Below are 18775 nucleotides of genomic sequence, written 5' to 3' on the forward strand. Positions count from 1 at the left end.
AAAAAAAAAAAAAAAAAAAAAAAAAAAAAAAGTGTGCACCTCCACCACCTGGCCAAAGTCCAAAGTCTTAAATGCTCCCAGATCTAAAAATTGTGAGCACCTCCCTGACACCACAGAAGGAAAATCCCATGTCTGACCTCATGTGAAGACATCATAACACAGCGCTAAAACTATTAGATAAAATCACCCATGGGCTGGCTATGTGTAGACTTGGATCCTAGTCCCAGATTATGTCTTACATTTTTGTGATCATTGTCAATATCAAAAGAAATCTGGGACATTTTGGATCTGTAGCTTTTCATATGAGGGCTCCTCAATCAATAGTAACCACTTTGTTTTCTTACCAAACACAAGGAAACCCATTTTAAGGGATTAAGGGATCAGTCATAAGTAGAAAGCTAGTTTTCTTGGACCATTGCTTATCTCTTTGTTTTTATTTTTTGCTCTTTGAAGTAATAGATGATTTAGCCCTGAGGTTTTCTATAAAGCTTTTCTTAGAGAAAAATATGACTGGAAGTAAAAGATTCTTGTATTAATAACACTTTGGACCTTTTTTAACCTTGTCAGCTAGATATCATACAGCAAGAGTACATCAATGATGAGGGTCTAACCCAAATTGAACTAACAAAGGCTGCCTTTGGCTGCTCTGGGACTTGGTTGGCAACAGTTGAACAACGCCAAGAAAATGAAAATGAGCTGGAGCTGCAAATGAAACTGTGGAACTATAGCAAGAAAACCCAAGGGTAATCATATTGTATGGCCACCTCATTTGAGTTTCTATTTCATAGTTAAAACTATATTTTTGTTGTTGCATTTTGACAAATACAGAAATGGGGCTTGTGGTATCATTCTAATAATAAAGCTTTATTTTAGCTTTCTGTTTTGAAAAAGCATTGATGCAATGTAAGTCATGCCATGTCATCACATAAAAGATGAAACAGGATAAAGAATTGTAACCCCACAACATAGCACATTTCAAGGCAAATCCAGAATTAGAATCCAAATGTGCCCTGGTTCTTCCAGCACTGTCAGGGAGAATATAGAGAATGTGTCTCGTGTTCTGGCAAATAACCCTCTGCTTTCTTAAAGAACTGTCCATTGAGTCTTTGTGCCAGGTTTTTGTTTTGTTTTGATTTTGAGGCAGGGACTCTCTGTATAGCCCTGGCTATTCTGGAACTTGCTGTCTAGACCAGGCTAGTTTAAACTCAGATTTGCCTGTCTATGCCTCCCAAATGCTGGGATTCATGGCATGCACCTGGCTTGATAAATTTCTAGAGAACATTGTAATGTAAGGTATTGCAGGATATTTGATCTCACTGTTAATCCCAAGATTGTGTTATTCACTGAAAAAAAACCTGTTTCTAGTTGTAGTGTGACTCAGCCTTAGCACACTTTAAATCCTTCTGGCTGGAATACAAACAGGCCCTTAGTACACACTTTTAATCCCAAGCAGTGAAAGTAAAGTTAGTATGTAGAAGAAAGCACCCATGTTTGCACATGATAGGATATGCTGACCTCGAAAGAGAAGAGAGAAGGAAGGAGAGGAAATATGTAGGAGGCAGTTTTACTGAGACAGTTGTACAGAGACAGGGTTGCAGAGAGAACAAGCTAGACACAGGTGAAGACAGACCAGCCAAAGAACGAGACGCCAAAAGATTAGAACAGATTGCTAAAGTTAGTTTGAGGCCAAGCTGAACAAAACGCAGAGGCCGAAAAAGAAGCCAGATTGAATCAGTCATCTTGGAGAGGAGTTTTGAACCAGAACGGCTGAGTTGAACCAGCCAGATGGAGTTCAGAAAGAAATAGGAAGGGTGAACTTACTTACCAGTACATTTCAGAGGCTAGTAACATTCTAGGCCTAGGTAAGAGACTAGAAGCTTCTATGACTAGGCCTAGGTTAGCAGAGTAAGGCAGTACGACAATTGTATCAGGTGAATGAAACAAATTTTCACTGAGTCTTTGCCCCATAGTTTACAGATGAGAAAAGAGACCCAGAATTAAGTGATTGCTACTGGTCCTCTCTCTTATTACATGCTCTTAACATGGAAACACTATGCTGTTCTTATACTATAAGGACATAGCAAGCACTGTTGATGAAGGGACAGTTTAAATGGGTCATTTTTATTTTGTGCTTTCACAATATAAAGGGAGCCATTCTTACCACAGCCATTCTTTTTCTCTGTTTTTATTTTGTCTGTTTTAGGAGAAGCCAGACCTCTAAGTTCTGTGTATTTATCCTACAGAATCTAGTACAGTAGGCCTTCAGCTATGATTTGATTTCTATTTATTTTTCCCAGTGAGCTGGCCACTATATATAATGCTCTGTATTTGAGTCACACCGGATGATGTTAGAACAGTCTTGAGACTGTTAGAATGTGGAAATTTGTCATTTGGGGTAATAATCCATCAGTCGCCCATTTTGAAGATATTGCCTGATATTGCAGAGTGTTAGCATACCATAACTTTTCTGAGAATTTGTGGTTTTCTTTCAACTAGGTTTGTTCTTAACACAAAGATCGCCATGCCACATGATGACCACATTACAGCTCTCTGTTTCAATAATGCAGAAAGCTATGAAAAACCCATCCTGGTCACAGCTAGCAGAGATGGCCACTTCAAAGTGTGGATATTAACAGATGACTCTGACATATACAGTAAGTTCACTCAGATTGTGTTGAAAAATTACAGTTTTAAGAGTGATATATTGTCTGGGCGTGGTGCTGCATGCCTTTAATCCCAGCACTTGGGAGGCAGAGGCAGGCGGATTTCTTAGTTCAAGGCCAGCCTGGTCTACAAAGTGAGTTCCAGGACAGCCAGGGCTATACAGAGAAACCCTGTCTGGAAATTACAAACAAACAAACAAACAAAAACAATAAAAAAAGAAGTAATATATTTATATCGACATTTATGTCTTTTTTTGAGAAGGTGTTTTCCGCTTTGTTGAATTCTATAAACTGCTTAATTTCAGCAACTATTTTTCATGTTAAATTTTTACATACCTTTCCACCAGAATCTGTGCTTTGGGCAAGTAGGTGGGCATTTTATGTCTGTTTCATGCAGCATAAAGGGCTCCTGCCACTAGGTGTCTCACTCTTTCTCCTCCACTAGAGGGAGCGCAAGGTCTCCAGGAAGGGAAAAATAACCTGTCAGTAGGTTACACTGTTTACTTAGAACAGTTGTGGGGAATCTGGGGTTTTGCTATGTTCTGTTTTCTTTGTTTGACCTTTTCTGCTTATAACCTGCCTCTTAACATTATTTCATATGTATGCCATTTTTGCTATGGTTTCTTTTTCCACAGAAAAAGCCATTGCTTGGACTTGTGACTTTGTGGGTAGTTACCACAAATATCAAGCAACCAATTGTTGTTTCTCTGAAGATGGTTCCTTACTGGCAGTTAGTTTTGAGGAAATAGTTACAATATGGGATTCACAAACATGGGAACTAAAATGTACATTTTGCCAACGAGCTGGGAAAATAAGGTAGGTAAATTAGTTTGTATTGCTACCAATGTATGTATGTATTTTTAATTTCAAAAGCCTTTAAGCTTCAGTAATATTGTATATTTTCCCCCAAAGAGGTAATCTATAGTTTTCTGGGGAATAAGGGTAAGACGTTAATCAAAATGTTGAGAAACTGTAACCCATGAGTTCATGTAGTTTATAAGCATTTCTTACACTAGGATTCACATTGAACTTTTGTACGCACCTTTGTTTGATATAGTAAACACTTTCATGAAGGTATTGTGTAAAAACTAAGATATGCTAGCCTTGGTTGATCCTGACCTGCCAGTCTTTATGCATTCCCTTAAAAATACAATGTAATACTCAGTACTTTTGTAAACAATGTAAACTAATACTTTTGGTTCCCAGACCTGAGGACAAAATAATAGGCGACTAATTTCATCTCATTTTAAATATATAAGGTTTTGTTAAGTGGCATGAAGTTCATAAACTGTTCTTTGTGGCATGGATTGTTACGTGATAGAGTTGATCATAGCATTACACCTGTTTTCCTAAAGAAGTACAAGTACCTAGATAACCCCTTTCTATTGGCTTCGCGCCTTTTCCATTGCCGTAAGAACTAGAAACAAAAAGAATAAAACTATGCCTTCTTACGAGTCTATATTGCGTAGAACTAAACGCAGTGGTCTAAGCCTGCAGTTCTTTGTCGCTAAGTGTACTAGAGCTGCCTGCTGTTCATCTTTTATGTGATTTTGGCCTAGGCACCTTTGCTTTGGAAGACTGACATGCTCAAAGTATCTTCTCGGCACTACTGAGAATGGCATTCTCTGCTGTTGGAATCTGCTCAGTTGTTCAAGTAAGCCCATGCGGGTGGGATGCTGCAGCTAGACTTTGACTGTTTAGGAAACAAGGACCCTGTTTTCATATCTTTACCCCTACAATATATAATTTTTTACTTGGCCAAAAGTGAATTCAAGGAAGAGCTCTGTTGATTGTATGCAGGATCCCAGACTGTATAATATTTGAAAGTAGTCTGTCACAGTATTCCTGAAAAATGAGGCTTTGAGAGCATTTTACTCATGTGGACATGGGGAAGGTATGATGTTATTTCCTAATGAATGTGATGGTAGTCTCTGTCACCCACGTCTAGTAAGAGCAGAAAAGCATCAGCAATGAGTCTGAATGAGCCTAACTTTAATGCAGTGGGTGGAAGGACTACTGAAGTTCATTTTGCCGTTCTGTGTCCTGATGCACGCTTCACTGACCCCTCCACAGAAAATGTCTGTGTGTTTCTATTGTTATTGAAAAATCATAGACCCTTCCATACAAGCAGAGCGCAGAGCTGTCCCAGGGAAGATAAAGAACACTTGATGTAAAGACTTGAGCGTTTGCTGAACCTCTTCTCAGCAGTGTGTCACTCTTCCCACAGTACAGTGGAGTGCAAAATTGAATGTTAGAGTTATGGAACCCGACCCTTACTCAGACCATGTTGCTGCAGTGGCTCAGTCTTCAGCGGGCTCAGATCGTAAGTACTGAAGGTTTTCTGATAGCATGCAGCTTGTTTCCTAGGTTTTCTTTTTACTGTTTTTAGTATAAGCTGAGACATAGTCGCTTTGAGTCAGAAATTCACATGCAGCTGTTTGTCTGGGGCCTGCCCATCCTCTCTTACCCAACACCTATAATATATACATTCACACTTATTGCTAGGAATACTCTAGTATATCCCTGACTTTTCCACAAGCCAGTTCCCTCTCAGGCTTCAGAATCTCCCCTGCTGGTTAACTGGACTTTCTCTGCTTCTGAGACAATGTCTGCATTTCTTTCTTGGTACTTCAGACAAAGTATTTGTATAGTGTTCTGCTGTCTCTTATGCAGATACCCTGGTCTCTGGAACAGAAACTTTTTCATTTTCAGATTTTAGTCCTCATTCCTAACCTGTTTGGTGCATACTAGGCACTCAGTGGATACCTGTCCCACAGCAGTCTAAGCAGGGCCATTGACTCTGTGGGCTGGGAACCATATTAGTGTGATCTGCCAGCCTGAGGCTAGAATATTCCTCCACAGGTAAAATGACAACTATCTGTTTTTCCCCTTTAGTGTTTGTATTTAAACCTAGCGAGCCAAGGCCATTGTATATTCAAAAGAATGTCTGCAGAGAGGAAGTCCAGTGGGGAGTGTTTGTTCCACGAGATGTCCCAGAATCATTCACCTCAGAAGCGCACCAGTGGCTGAACAGATCTCAGTTTTACTTCCTAACGAAATCACAGGTAACTGTCTCCCACTAAAGGGGTGGCCTGTTTATAGAAATAGTTTTAGAAAGTTTGTTTTAGGTAGAACTCTTTCCTTAGAGGTTTATTTCCCCAAAGAAATAGTCCAATAAGCATCCGTGCATCAGTATTAGGAATGTGATTGCGTTAGCACTGTCCCCACACCTTGAAGCTTTGTGGTCACAGAAGGGACTCTTTGTGTTGACGTTAATTCATCTAGCATTTTTCCCTAAGTTTACCATTTGGTTTGCTGTTGAAGAAACTAAACTAGTGGCTTTTATTTTGTGACTGGGTTTTACATTTTTCTCAGAACATGGTCTTGTAACTCCCACAGAACCTTTCAAAGAAATTTAAATCTTTTCTTTGGGCAGATGTATATATCAAAATGGACACTTTAAGACATTGTATAATCTTATTTCATTTCACCTCCTAATGTATATTTTGTTCCATTAATTGATCTGTCTTTTTAGACCTTATTAACATTCAGTACAAAGTCTCCAGAAGAGAAGCTCACACCAACAAGCAGACAGGTAGGCCTATTTTATTCATTTATGATACATGCTATGTTGTTTTTCTAAAGAAAACTAGCGGGGACTTTTGGGATAGCATTGGAAATGTAATTGAGGAAAATATGTAATAAAAATATTAAAAATTAAAAAGAAAACTAGCTTTTAGAACGTGTCTCACTGAGTTCTAAGAAGGAATTGTTAAGTGCGTCCCTGTAACCTCTGCTCTGCTCCTCTCACGTTTAGAGTAGAAGAAGTATAGTCTTGTGTTTTAAAGAGTTAGCCAACTTGTGGGATGGAATTGGCTAAATAATCAGTTGTAGGTGGGGTAGGGTGGTACATGCCAGAGTAAATGGGTAAATGTGCTTAGCTTATGTTTAAATGAGATCCCAACCCACTCTGTCCACTAAGGATCTTGGATTTTGTTGTCTGCATTATTTTCTGGAACCAGCCAGCCCTCCATAAACACTGAGGGGCAACACTAGATCATCATTATAGAAACATCTTATAATTGTGGTTAGAGGTTTTTTTTTTTTTTAATTTTTTTTATTACGTATTTTCCTCAATTACTTTTCCAATGCTATCCCAAAAGTCCCCCATATCCCCCCCCCCCATGGTTAGAGTTTTATTTACTAGCTTGAAATTCATATCTCTAAGAACATGTTTAGATTATGGGTTCTGGATTTAGTTATCTGTTGAATTTATTGAAGTTCTTGAAGCTGAAAGTTTGTATTGCCTTAACATAGAAATGCATTCATACCAGGCAGTCCACATACTTTCTTTTTGTGATCAACTTTTTCCCTCATGAAGTTAATTACTGCTGCCTTTTTTTCTATTAGCTGGGTGTTTTGCTGTGTTTTGTTTTACTATTTAATTCTTCTCCAGGCTTTATCCAAATTATTGGGGGGGGGGATTTTTCAGACACATATGTATTCTTTCAAGTCATGAAAACTTTTCACAGACCCATGGCTGACTTCAGTCTGGACTAGTTGTTCTGTGAATCTGCTAACAGTGCTCATCCTAGAGCCTGTGCTCGGCATTCTGGGCTTCTTTTCACCGCTGTGACACTAGGTCCCATAGACTTGCTTTCTTTGCTCATGTACTTACTTTGGTGAAGCCTGTTCTATTCAAACATGGGTTATCACCTTGCTGAACTTCGGGCCTTGCAGTTTGGGAAGTATTCTCTGTTCGTCCTACTTGTTGATTAGTTGGGTATAAATGTAAACTGAAAACCGTTTCTCAGCACTCTGAAGGTAGTGGACAAAGATTATGTAGCTTCTGACGTTCTTCATCTTTGACCATTTACCATAGCTTGCTTAATGTCTTTTGAAAACTCACTGAATTTACTCACATTTTTGTTAGTAATCAGCTATATGCCAGGGACTATTATAGACAACTGGGATATGTTAACAAAGCAGCCTTGTCTATAAAAAATGTTTTTATAGGAAGATACAGATGTTAAACAACAACCAATAAGTCAGTAAAATATGTAGTACATTTTAGAAAATGAAATATAGCAGGGTTGAGACAGGAAAGGTGAGTGAGGTGTGTCTTGGGATTTTAAATTGGGAGTCAAGGTAGGCCTTACTAAGTAGCTCCAGCTTTCCTCATGCAGTGTGGAGATCCAGGAGAGCTTTGAATAGGTAACTGACTCAGAAGGAATTTATTCCATCTCCCACGCAGCCCAAATTGCCCTCCCTGGCTTTTAGCTTTGTTTTCTTGTTTGTTTGGGTTTTTTTGTTTTTAAAAAGAATTCTGCTTAGTCCCATCCTTGTACTATATTTCAGTTTTTGCCTATTTTGTGGGCAGTTTTGTCATGTTTATCAACAACACACATACACACACACACACCCCTTGCTTTTGTCTTAGAATATTGTTTTCTTGACTCTACTAAGATTTCATTCTTTAACCTGCTGCATCCTTCCAGGTTGTCGCTATGTGACCTTGCCCTAGTTCTTTGCCCATATGAGCATATGGCCTCTGAGAACACATTCCTGTAATCTTTATAATCCCTATCAAGGAAGGCATAGTTCTCTCATTAGTGTCTTTGGCTAGCTTTCTCATGTAGAAAGTGGGGCACTGGGCATCAGTTGCTTTGTCTATGACATGAGAGTAACATCATGTGATTTCAAGCTTTTCACCAGTATCATTTTATAGTTCAGTGACCCTTACCTGTTCAGTCAAAGAATTTCCATCTTTTTATTGAAATAATTTCCTCTTCTCTTACATCCATACAGCTGCTGGCAGAAGAAAGTTTGCCAACGACCCCATTTTCTTTTATATTGGGAAAACACAGGCAACAGCAGGATGCAAAGTTAACTGAAACTTCAGAGAATGAACTGGTACAACTCCCCTTAACAGAGAACATACCTGCAATTACTGAGGTGAGTGATCAGTACTGCAGATCCTGGGAGACAGAACAGATACAGTGATTCATCTTATGTCCACACGAGTAAGGAACCTCAGGGGGCTGATGCTCTCCTGTACCTGGGTGAGGAGATGGGACCACACAGTGCAGGAAACTGGAAGTACTATTTGCTTTGGTTTGGTTTTTCTTCAGGGAAGCCTGTTGTGTTTGGCTGGCCATTTAGAATAAAAGGTATTAGGAGGTGAAGCCACAGTGTGCCAAAGGGTGATCTTTCTAACAAAATGACTTTTCTGTGTGCCTATAGCTTCTTCACACCCCAGCCCATGTACTGCCATCAGCTTCTTTCCTGTGCTCTCTGTTCGTAAACTCGCTGCTGCTGTCTAAGGAGACTAAAAGGTAAGAATTCTAGGTGGTTTGTCTTCTGAGTTATTTGGGAGTGTCATCTACCATATTTGTATCTTACCTTTGAAATGTAGCTAATGACATAAGATTATTACATGCAACACTTGTGAAGAGCTGAGGAAGAGATGTGTGTACTGCTTAAAGTTGTAGTTCCACGTTTTTTTAAGTTCATTCGTTTTTTTTAAGGCCTGTGCTCCATAAGGGCATTTATCACAGTGTTTTCAGTTGAGTTGCTTTGTCTATATATTATTTCAACGTGGTGGTCTTTAATTAAAAAGACCTAATTTGTATATATCTAATGGTATTTATGTTCTGTTATTGTCAAAGTGCTGAAGAAGTTCCTGATGATGTCGATATGGAGGGAAACAAAGAAAGTGATGATTCAGATGAAGAGTATGATCTTACTGAACAAGCCAAGGAAACAAATAACACGGACTTGGGAGAAGATGCTATACATCAGCTGTCAAAATCTGAAGAGAAGGAGCTGAGAAAGTTCAGAAAAGTAGATTACAGCTGGCTAACTGCTCTGTAGTAGGTCATGGCTGTGCCATGACACAGAGACATGTTGTACTTAATGTTTACTGTCTGTTAATACTCCAAAAATGTTTGTAAAGTTATTTTATTCTTAAGATAAAATATTAAAAGTCTTCTGTTTATGTGCTTGATAAGTTGCTTAGGTTAACCCTGAACTTGGGATTCTTCTTTCTTGATCCCCCAAATCAGTAGGATAGATAGGCCTGATACTCAGGTCTGTTCAAACATGTTTACTTGTGTAGATTTTTTTATTTTCTGTGTATGAATGTTTTCCTTGAATGTATGTATATGTACCACTGGCTACACTGGTACCTGCTAAAATCTGAAAAGGGCATGGAGCCCCTGGAACTAGTTACCCATGACTATGAGCCATCGTAAGAGTGCTGACCAGTCTTTTTAAGAAAGCTCTGTAAAGCTCTGTTTTTGTCAGACCTTATAAGCAGTTATGGAGCGTATGCATTTGTCACATACAGATTTCTATTTTGAGTTACAAAGAAACTTTATTTCTGGTAGGTTTTGTTGTGACAGAGCTAACTGTAGTTGACACACCCTTATCTTTAATTTGAAGGTATAAAAAGATTTCAAAAGTTTAGAGGCAATGACACAAAGAATTATTCTCACGCCAGACATGATTTCCTTCTGGTTATATTTCCCAGCCTTTGCCACTATAAGACAAGAGTATAAGCAACATTTTGTTAATAGTGGACAAATGGACTGTATTTTAATCAACACTAAATATCAACTGTACTGAGATGTGACTTCTAACTCATGCATATAAAGTGAACAACTTAGTGAGGTCTAGTATACTTACAGATTGTGTACCATCATAGAAACCAACTTGTAAGCAGTTTCATCCCTCTAACCCCAACAACAAAACAGACCTGCCCACTTCTTTCAGCCTCCATAACCTGCCTGCTAGGCAACACTAATCTAACCTGATGAATTTGTGTCAATGGAGTGTAGCATGTTTGTTTTAAAGGGTGAGAGACAATTTTCACTCACTGTGTCCATAGTCAGCTGACTCAGTTTTCACAGACTGTGGTGAAGTAGAAGAGCTTGGCTCAGGAGGATGTGACATCAAGCTTGTGTATAGTGGCAGCCGAGAGAGCAGATATGAGACAAGATAACGGCCCTTCAAAGACACCTCTAGTAACTCCAAGTGGGCTTCATCTCCATTCAGCTGTTAATGGGTGAAATAGTCCATGGATGAAGTTTCAATCAAAATGATCCTATCACCTAAATTGGGTTCCCAGCTGGAGGCCAGGCCAACATGTAAGCCTGTGGGGGACATGGATTGCATTTTCAAATGACAGGACTCATGATAGGACTCATCGAAGCCCTTCATTCCTTCTGTGATGTTCTTTTTTTTTTTTTTTTTTTTTTGCATAGTACCTAGTAGTATAACTACTAGTTCATTTGTCTTCACAACTTTTGAAATGACAATGTAATGAGCTCCAACATCAGTTACCTGGACCACTGAACATTGCTTCATGGCCTGCTGCATTAATCATATGTCCTTTGGAAGGATGAGTTGCTCTCTTTTTTTTTTTATTAATTAGATAATTTTCTTTATATACATTTCAAATTTCAAATGCTATCCCGAAAGTTCCCTATACCCTACCCACCCACTTCTTGGCCCTGGTGTTCCCCTGTACTGGGGCATATAAAGTTTGCAATACCAAGGGGCCTCTCTTCCCAGTGATGGCTGAATAGGCCATCCTCTGCTACATATGCAGCTAGAGATACAAGCTTGGGGGTACTGGTTAGTTCATATTGTTGTAAGGCTATTTAAAATTACTGTGCATATAGTGGGGTGTAGGAACTTATGAGGGCAGTACCCACAGACGCCGCTAGAGGGGATCTGACTCTAGCGTTACCTAAGCTTGTGAGCAGCCTGACTTGATGCTGAGAGTTGAACTGAAGTCTTCTACAATAACAGTACACACTCAAACCACTAAGCCACCTCTCCAGCCCTAATTTTTTAACCAAATTTAAATTCACGACAAAACTGAGGGAAAGATTTATGAGGTTTCTCAGAAATCCCCTCCCCTACACTTGACTGACTTCCTCGTTTTCAGTACACCCAGCCAATTGATAACATTGGTTAGAACTGATAAGCCTGCACTCATAGAATCCTCTAAGTTAAACAGAACCATCTAGTTGAGGTGACGTGAGTCTCATAATGTTCTGGTTATTCTTTAAAGCTACCTTGTATGAACACGACTTCTAGAAACTGTGAAGAAGATGATGAAATTACCTTGTAATACCAAATTAAATTTCTCAGAGTGGACGTTTTTAAAAGGATGGTTTGTGGTCAACAGGAATAGCTTCTAATGTTCGATGGTACATGCAACTACTGATGATTACCAATGATAAGTTGACTTTGAAAACAGCAAATAGTTTTAAATATTCCCAACATCACACAAAGAAATGATGAAGGCTTAAAAAAATTAAATGTGTACAAGATGATAGATACATCAATTATTCCAGTCTGATCATTACCCATGTAATCTATATAGAAAGGCCACACAATACCCCACAAATATGAATAATTGATATATTCAAGTTAAAAATGAAAATATATATTTGGTAATGAAGGAGACAGAAGGGGTATAAAAGAAGCAATTAGAAGGGCAGAGTGGATCAGCATGAAGGGAGAGACGGCTGCTGGAAGGTGCCTCATTGTAGGTCCTGAGATCACTGGCAGGGCCACTGAAGTTCAGTTTACCAAGCTCGTAGGATGGCATTTCACAATGACTCTACTTCCTCTTCAGATTTCTCATTCCTCGAAGTCCCTTTGTCAGTTGTAGTGCCTACTTTTCTTGCAGCTTTCAAACAACTGAAAAAGTAAGATCATTTCAAACGATGGAAGTGAATACATGTACAGTGTCAAATAATCTTCATTGCAAACATCAAGTCAAATTGGCTCAGTAAGAGAAGTACCACATTAGATAAGTCTTCTGTCTCTTGAAAGTGATACATATTTAGGTGCAAATAACCTCATGTTTAACCTAGGTCATTAAAATATATATATTTAAAGAATGTGTGTTAAAACAAGACTTTCTTATATCATTCTGCTAGGATCACTGAAATGGCAGGAGATAAATAAGACTTGGTCAGGACTTTAGACCTTCGAGGATCATCACTGGAGAATAGCTCTGAGATAAGAAGAACAAGGCAGAAAAAGCCCCAATTAGAATTTGACAGTGTACACAGTGAGGCTAGACTAGAAAACAATAAAAATAAGCGGCAAGGCACGGGAGACCTAAGCAGTAATCTGGTTGGTTGCTTAATTTTGTTTTTCAAATCCCATGAGCAAGTCACTGACTTCTGAATTACAGTTCCTTCCTCTAAACTGCAGAATCAGGCAAAACGATTTCTCAGTTCTGCTACTGTGTAACCACAAAATTAAATTAGAAATGGAGCTCTATAGTATGGCACCACTCCCATCCCAGCCCCAAAGTGATAAACTGGCCTTTGTCATACTAAAGTAGAGATTCACATATGTAAATTGTGGAAATACAGCTCTTTAGTGAGATAGCTTTAAAGATGACACACCTTTTGCTTAGAAACTCCTTGGGAGATCAGAGTGCTGGGTTTACAAAATGCAATAATCAGACATGAAAGTGCAACAGTTCCTCCTATTGTTTTGTGGGGTTTTAATAAACCCTGGCACTGCTTTGTCACCTGCCTTAACGGAAGGGTGAATGAATATGTGCTCCCAAAACAAGCACTTGAAATGCAAATATTGATATTGTGCTCTGGTTCACATAGGAAAATAAACATCTTGTTCCTTCAGAAATTGCTGTCTGCCATTTTAAGACACCCTTGTCTACTTGCCCAGCCGGCTCAGTGATTTGATGAGTGGCATTTATACTAGAAGGGACTCCATGCAGGGTCAGGAGACGACTTACTTATCTCCTTTTACACAGTTTGTTGTTCTAGCTGGCTTTTTATCACTTTTGCCTTACTTTACTCTCAAATTGTGGTTCTCCAAAGTCACTGGAGAATTTCTGACCCTAGGTAAAAATTTATGGACGGTTTTGCTATTGAATTGCAGCTTCCTTTGGTGCAGAACAAGGCAGCTTTGAGACCCACATTTCTGAGTATGACAGAAGAGCCTGTGCTCTGTGACCTTCAAGATGTGCTTGGTCCAAAGCTATGGCAATTGTACCCTAGAGGACAAGATTGGAAACAGAAATCCTCATTGACACTATCCTCAGGAGTCATGTGGAAAGTGAGAACAAAGACTGGGGACACCCTTCTCAGCAGGATAACACAAGAAGCTTGCAAGGAAAGGTAGGGGTGAGCCTTTGCTAGCATTTGACCATCCTGGGGAAAATGAAGTGCCACAGCTTGTCTTGTATAAACAGATTTTTGCCTCTGTCTACCAGCATTCCAACAAACCATTACAGAGTTGTGTATCCTGAAATGTGGATAGTACAGTCCATGAATTTTAGTTAGGCAGTATGGTTTGAATGAATATGCCCCTCTTTAGGAGTTGTGGACTTGTCAGAGTAGGTGTGGTGGTGTTGGGGGAAGTGTGTCACTGGGGGTGGGCTTTAAGGTCTCCAGAACATCAAGCAAGGCCCAGTGTGTCTCTTCCTGCTGCCTATCAGATGTTGAATTCTCAGCTACCTCTCTAATTGCATGTGTGATATGCTTATGTATAGTGACAGCAGAGAGAGAAGTTCATGATGATAATGAACTAACTATATGAAACTGTAAGCCCGTATCAATACTATTGACAACTAATGCCTTGCTAATGGTAATTCATTGCTGAATACACTAGCACTAACTGCAATGATTCCCCTCTGGGTACCATCCTAGCCTAACCCACCTCAGTTCCAGTGCACATACATGGGAGATATTGTAGTTGTCAGGGAAGAACTCAGGTGGGAGTCAAAAGGGAGATTAGCATTGAAACAACTCATTATAGGGCTCATCATAAGTTGCTTAAGGGTCCCTGGTGTACAACAATGGCATAACAATAATTAGGACAGTACACAGTGTCAATTTAGGATTTATCATATACTATTTAAAACCCACCTAAGGATATATAGCTATATTTACAATTTAAAATCCAGTCTTGCTGAGGCTGAAAAGATAAATCAGCTGTTAAGAGCACTGGCTGCTCTTCCCTGAGGCCCCAGGTTTGGTTTCTAGCACTTACTTTGTGGGTTATAATAATCTGTAATCCATTTCCAAGGGTTTTGACACCCTCTTCTGACTTGCATGGCACTGCACAGATGTAGTACATAGTCATACATGTGGCAAAAAAACAATATATAAATATATATAATTTTGCTGTCTTTATCTTGTAGGATAGGACATTGAGGCCCAGAAAGCTTAAGTAAAATATCCAAGGTCCAAACAGAACTTTGTTAGGCCCTAGAAGACACCCCTTATTCACCAGGTCTCCCAAATGAGCAAGCAGGCTTAGTCACCACTGCCACCACACCAATCTCCTAATTCTTGGAATCTTGAAAAAGCAGGTTCCCTAGAGCATTTCCCTTCTCACTAGGTTGGACTGATCAGAGGCTCACCAATCAAGCACATGATGGTGATGTGATGCCTAAACCTGGCCCCCAGGAGGACTTTTGTTTCCTGTCTTATATAGTCAAGCATTTCAAGTCCCTATTGCTTTGAAAATCCCAGTCATAATCTTGATGCTACTTGGAAGTGGAAACTTAAGGGTTCTTTGGAAAGTCAGTTATGTTGAATGATGTTTTGCTGGGGCAAACACATGAGTGAGTGTTTTCCTGAAGCAGACACAGAAGAAAGGATGTTCTGCTAAAACAAGCACATGAAAAAATATGTGCCAAAGGATTCTTTGCTAACAAAAAGCATGTATCAGTCCACCTTACATTGTGTAGTTGAGCTTCTTTTGTTGGAACTCCATAGAGAGAAATGCACAGGAAAATCTGCTGGTGGTGTGCTTCGGCTTCTTGCTGGCTGATTGGCAGAGTGATGTCAGCTGAGACAGATGCATGTGCTGAGGCAAGACCTGTGGAGGACACATGATGTTTGGAGGGTATTAATAGGACTTAGTGACCAGGGCTGAGCCTGGCTTGCTTATAGAGCTAGCTGTGCAATGCTTATTGGTCTTGCATCTTCTCTAATCTTCACTTCTATAAGAGAGGCACAGCCAAGAACCAACATCAAAGTGCCAGTTGAAGTCTCTGGTAAGGACCCATTTTGCTTCTAGAAAGCCATCTTGGAGTCCTCCAACCTGAGTACCTGATCCTGGCATATTATGGGTTAGGGGTGGCACTGTCCACACTGGCTGAGCCTCAGCATTTATCAGTCACCAATCACACCAATCCAATAGAGGTAATTCCCCAAGTGAGGTTCTCTTTTCCCATGTGACCCTACCTTGTGTTGAGTTGACAAAAGCCAACCAGAACAAGTAGAACCCAAGTCCCTATAACTATTTATTCTGTTTTGTCATCCTTTCCAGGAACAGGGAATCTAGCTCCTAGATACCCAGGACTTTTGCACTTCTTAGTCACAGCCTGTGTTGTGTCTTCCTATACCTGTATCGTGATTGTAGGGTTTTTTGTGCTTTAAACAAAGCAAATATAGTTATAATTTATTTCTGGTTTTTTTTTTTTTTTTTGAGATGTATCCACAATTGAAGCCACATCTTGACCATCAATTCTCCTGGCTAGAAATACAGGCAATAATTTTATAATTATGTCAAATGGTTTTTAATATTCATTTTTGATTAATCTTGTCTAGAACATGCACACAAAATCTGGATCAGAAACAGGTTTCTTATTAATTACTTTAATAATTACAATAACTAACAATCATGTGCACCACCTGCCACCACCATCTCACACACACACACACACACACACACACACACACAAGTGTTACAATGAGGACCAGATTAAATGTCTTAGCTGGGAACTGGAAATTCCAGTTTGATGAGTAATAAGTGATTTCTCTCCTTTCCTAACAGGAAGCTCAGGGTCCTTAACCCGTCTGAATAGTGGTTTTGGAAAAATAGAATTTTATTGCCATCTTTTTATGTAACAGAGCTAGCTCTGAAGGGCCAGGCGGTCTTAAGTGTCTCTGTTTTTATGACCTAGGATGTCTTTGAAATCACTATCATCTCCAGGTCTGATCTAAAGACAGCTGGAGATATAACTGTTGTATTTCTTGGTCTATTCGTTATCATCAGCCCATGTGATAGCCACTAACTGAACTAGCTCTTGCTTTCCCACACCTAAGACTGCTTTCCCACCTGCCGGAGTGGTGCCTTGGTGCTTCTCTACAGCCCAGCGCCTGCCAGGGCTGTGGTGTGGGCTAAGCACAGTCAAACTCTGGGCGTTATGCTTTCAACCTCCCCAATCAGCCATGCCCAGTGGTGGAGCGGATGCAGGCCTATAGAGTTCTCAGCAGAAAATAAAAGACGGGATGTATGTCAAACTCCAAAAGCAACAAGTACCAATTTGGATTCCTGCATTTAGTAGAACGATCCATCATAGCTAAAGAACAGAAAAAAACATCTCCACAATAAATGCAAACTGGAGGAACTCATGACCACAGAACCAGTAATTCAGAAGATAGTTGAAGGGATCTTATACAGGAAAGAAAGGGGAATCCAATCACAAGGAAAGAATAAAGTAAACAAACTAAAACAGGAAATAAAGAAATGAAGAATAAAAATATCAAGAATTACAAAATGTCAGAATTAAAATGTACCTTTCAACAATAACAATGCAAACTATCTCAATTCTCCAATCAAAAGACATACTAGCAGAATGGATTAAAAATAAGACGTGTATTTGCTACAAGAAACTCCACTAGCAAGGGGGGAAAAAACCTAGAAAAACACATAGAATGGGAATTCTAAGAAAATGCACCAGAAAACAACAGGTGTGGCTTATACTAACATTAACAAGATAGCTTCAGACCAAAGCTACTCACAAGAGTTTTGATTTTGTTTTTTTAAAGGACATTTCATTTTGATTAAGAAAACAAATCAACAAGAAGAAAAGTCTAAACAGAGATGCACTGAACATGCGAACATCTTATTTCATAAACAAACACTATTGGCTATAAAGGCATAGATATAAACTCCAACACAATAATAGTAGGTGACTTTAATAGCCTGCTTTCACCAAAAGACATATCATTCGTACAAAATAAATAACAATGAAGATAAAAGATATTAAGAACTTGACAGAGAACTACAGACAATTATGCTGAAGTACTACAGGTCATAGTATTCTTAGTAGCTCATGCGACTTTATCTGAAATTAACCACAGTTTAGGATAATAAGAACTTTTTAAAAATTAAAAGAAAATTCTGACAAAATTTTTTTGGAGGGGTTAGCTTTTCTTTCCTGTGGCTAAATTCCTGACAAACCATTTAAAAGAAGCAAAAACTTATTCTGAACCAGGGCAAGGCTCAGCCTTCAAAGACAAGTACTCAGAGATATCCTGCTTCCATATTGGCTCCACCTTCTAGTTCTTACCTCCTTCTAGCCATTCATTCAATTATGAAGTCATCAGTAAATCAATGCATGGATGAGGTTAATGTTCTCATGATCCAATGACTTTTTGATTGTGCAACTAGCTAGGGACCAGGCCTTCCACACAGGATCTTTTAGGGATGTTTTATATCTAAACCATGTAGCCATATATCCTCCCTCTGAACCACCAAGATGGCTGCCTTCATCACACTGTATACAGGTCCCCTGAGGCAGGTACTACCAACAGAAACAAGCCTACCTGGTTCCTCTGCAGTTTCAAGAAGAAACAAACAGAATGCCTCATTGGTCTTAGTAAACTAGCACGAAAGTGACTCAGATAGCTTGGAAGCCACTTCCCACACATTGGATAAGTGACACTGCTCAAACTACTTCTGGTCCTTTTACTCCACAACCCAAATCTCATGCTTCATTTTATGTAAGCGTATTCAATTAATTCAATTGCTCAATAGCCAACAATATAATGTGAATTATCATTGTTGTTAATCTCATTACATGTGTTTGTTTGTTTGCTTGTTGATGATAGAGTTTTATCCTCTAGCTAAGGCTTGCCAGGAAATCACTGTGCACCCTAAGCTGGCCGTAAGAAATACACTCCTGTGTAATCCCCCTGCTTCTGCTTCCTAAGTGCTACGGGACAACCATCAAGCCTGGCTACTTCATCCTTCTTTTGATATTAAGATGTTAACTCTTCTTAAACTAGTTAGGCCCAAATGATTACATAAGAATGAAC

At 39.3% G+C, this 18775-nt stretch overlaps 1 protein-coding gene across 1 annotated transcript in view; it reads left to right on the forward strand.

The window, feature by feature from the left end:
* Positions 1-9660, forward strand: part of Wdr75 (WD repeat domain 75) — a 28311-nt gene extending 18651 nt beyond the window's left edge. Inside the window, exons 12-21 of the mRNA XM_021157262.2 lie at positions 568-743; positions 2497-2654; positions 3299-3479; positions 4223-4317; positions 4891-4986; positions 5559-5728; positions 6199-6258; positions 8472-8618; positions 8907-8998; positions 9332-9660. Coding sequence (XP_021012921.1) covers positions 568-743; positions 2497-2654; positions 3299-3479; positions 4223-4317; positions 4891-4986; positions 5559-5728; positions 6199-6258; positions 8472-8618; positions 8907-8998; positions 9332-9536 — 1380 coding nt within the window. The 3' untranslated portion in view covers positions 9537-9660. The remainder of the gene's footprint in view (positions 1-567; positions 744-2496; positions 2655-3298; positions 3480-4222; positions 4318-4890; positions 4987-5558; positions 5729-6198; positions 6259-8471; positions 8619-8906; positions 8999-9331) is intronic.
* The last annotated feature ends 9115 nt before the right edge of the window (positions 9661-18775 follow it).

Source organism: Mus caroli, chromosome 1 (assembly GCF_900094665.2).
Source record: "Mus caroli chromosome 1, CAROLI_EIJ_v1.1, whole genome shotgun sequence".
Lineage (NCBI taxonomy): Eukaryota > Metazoa > Chordata > Mammalia > Rodentia > Muridae > Mus > Mus caroli.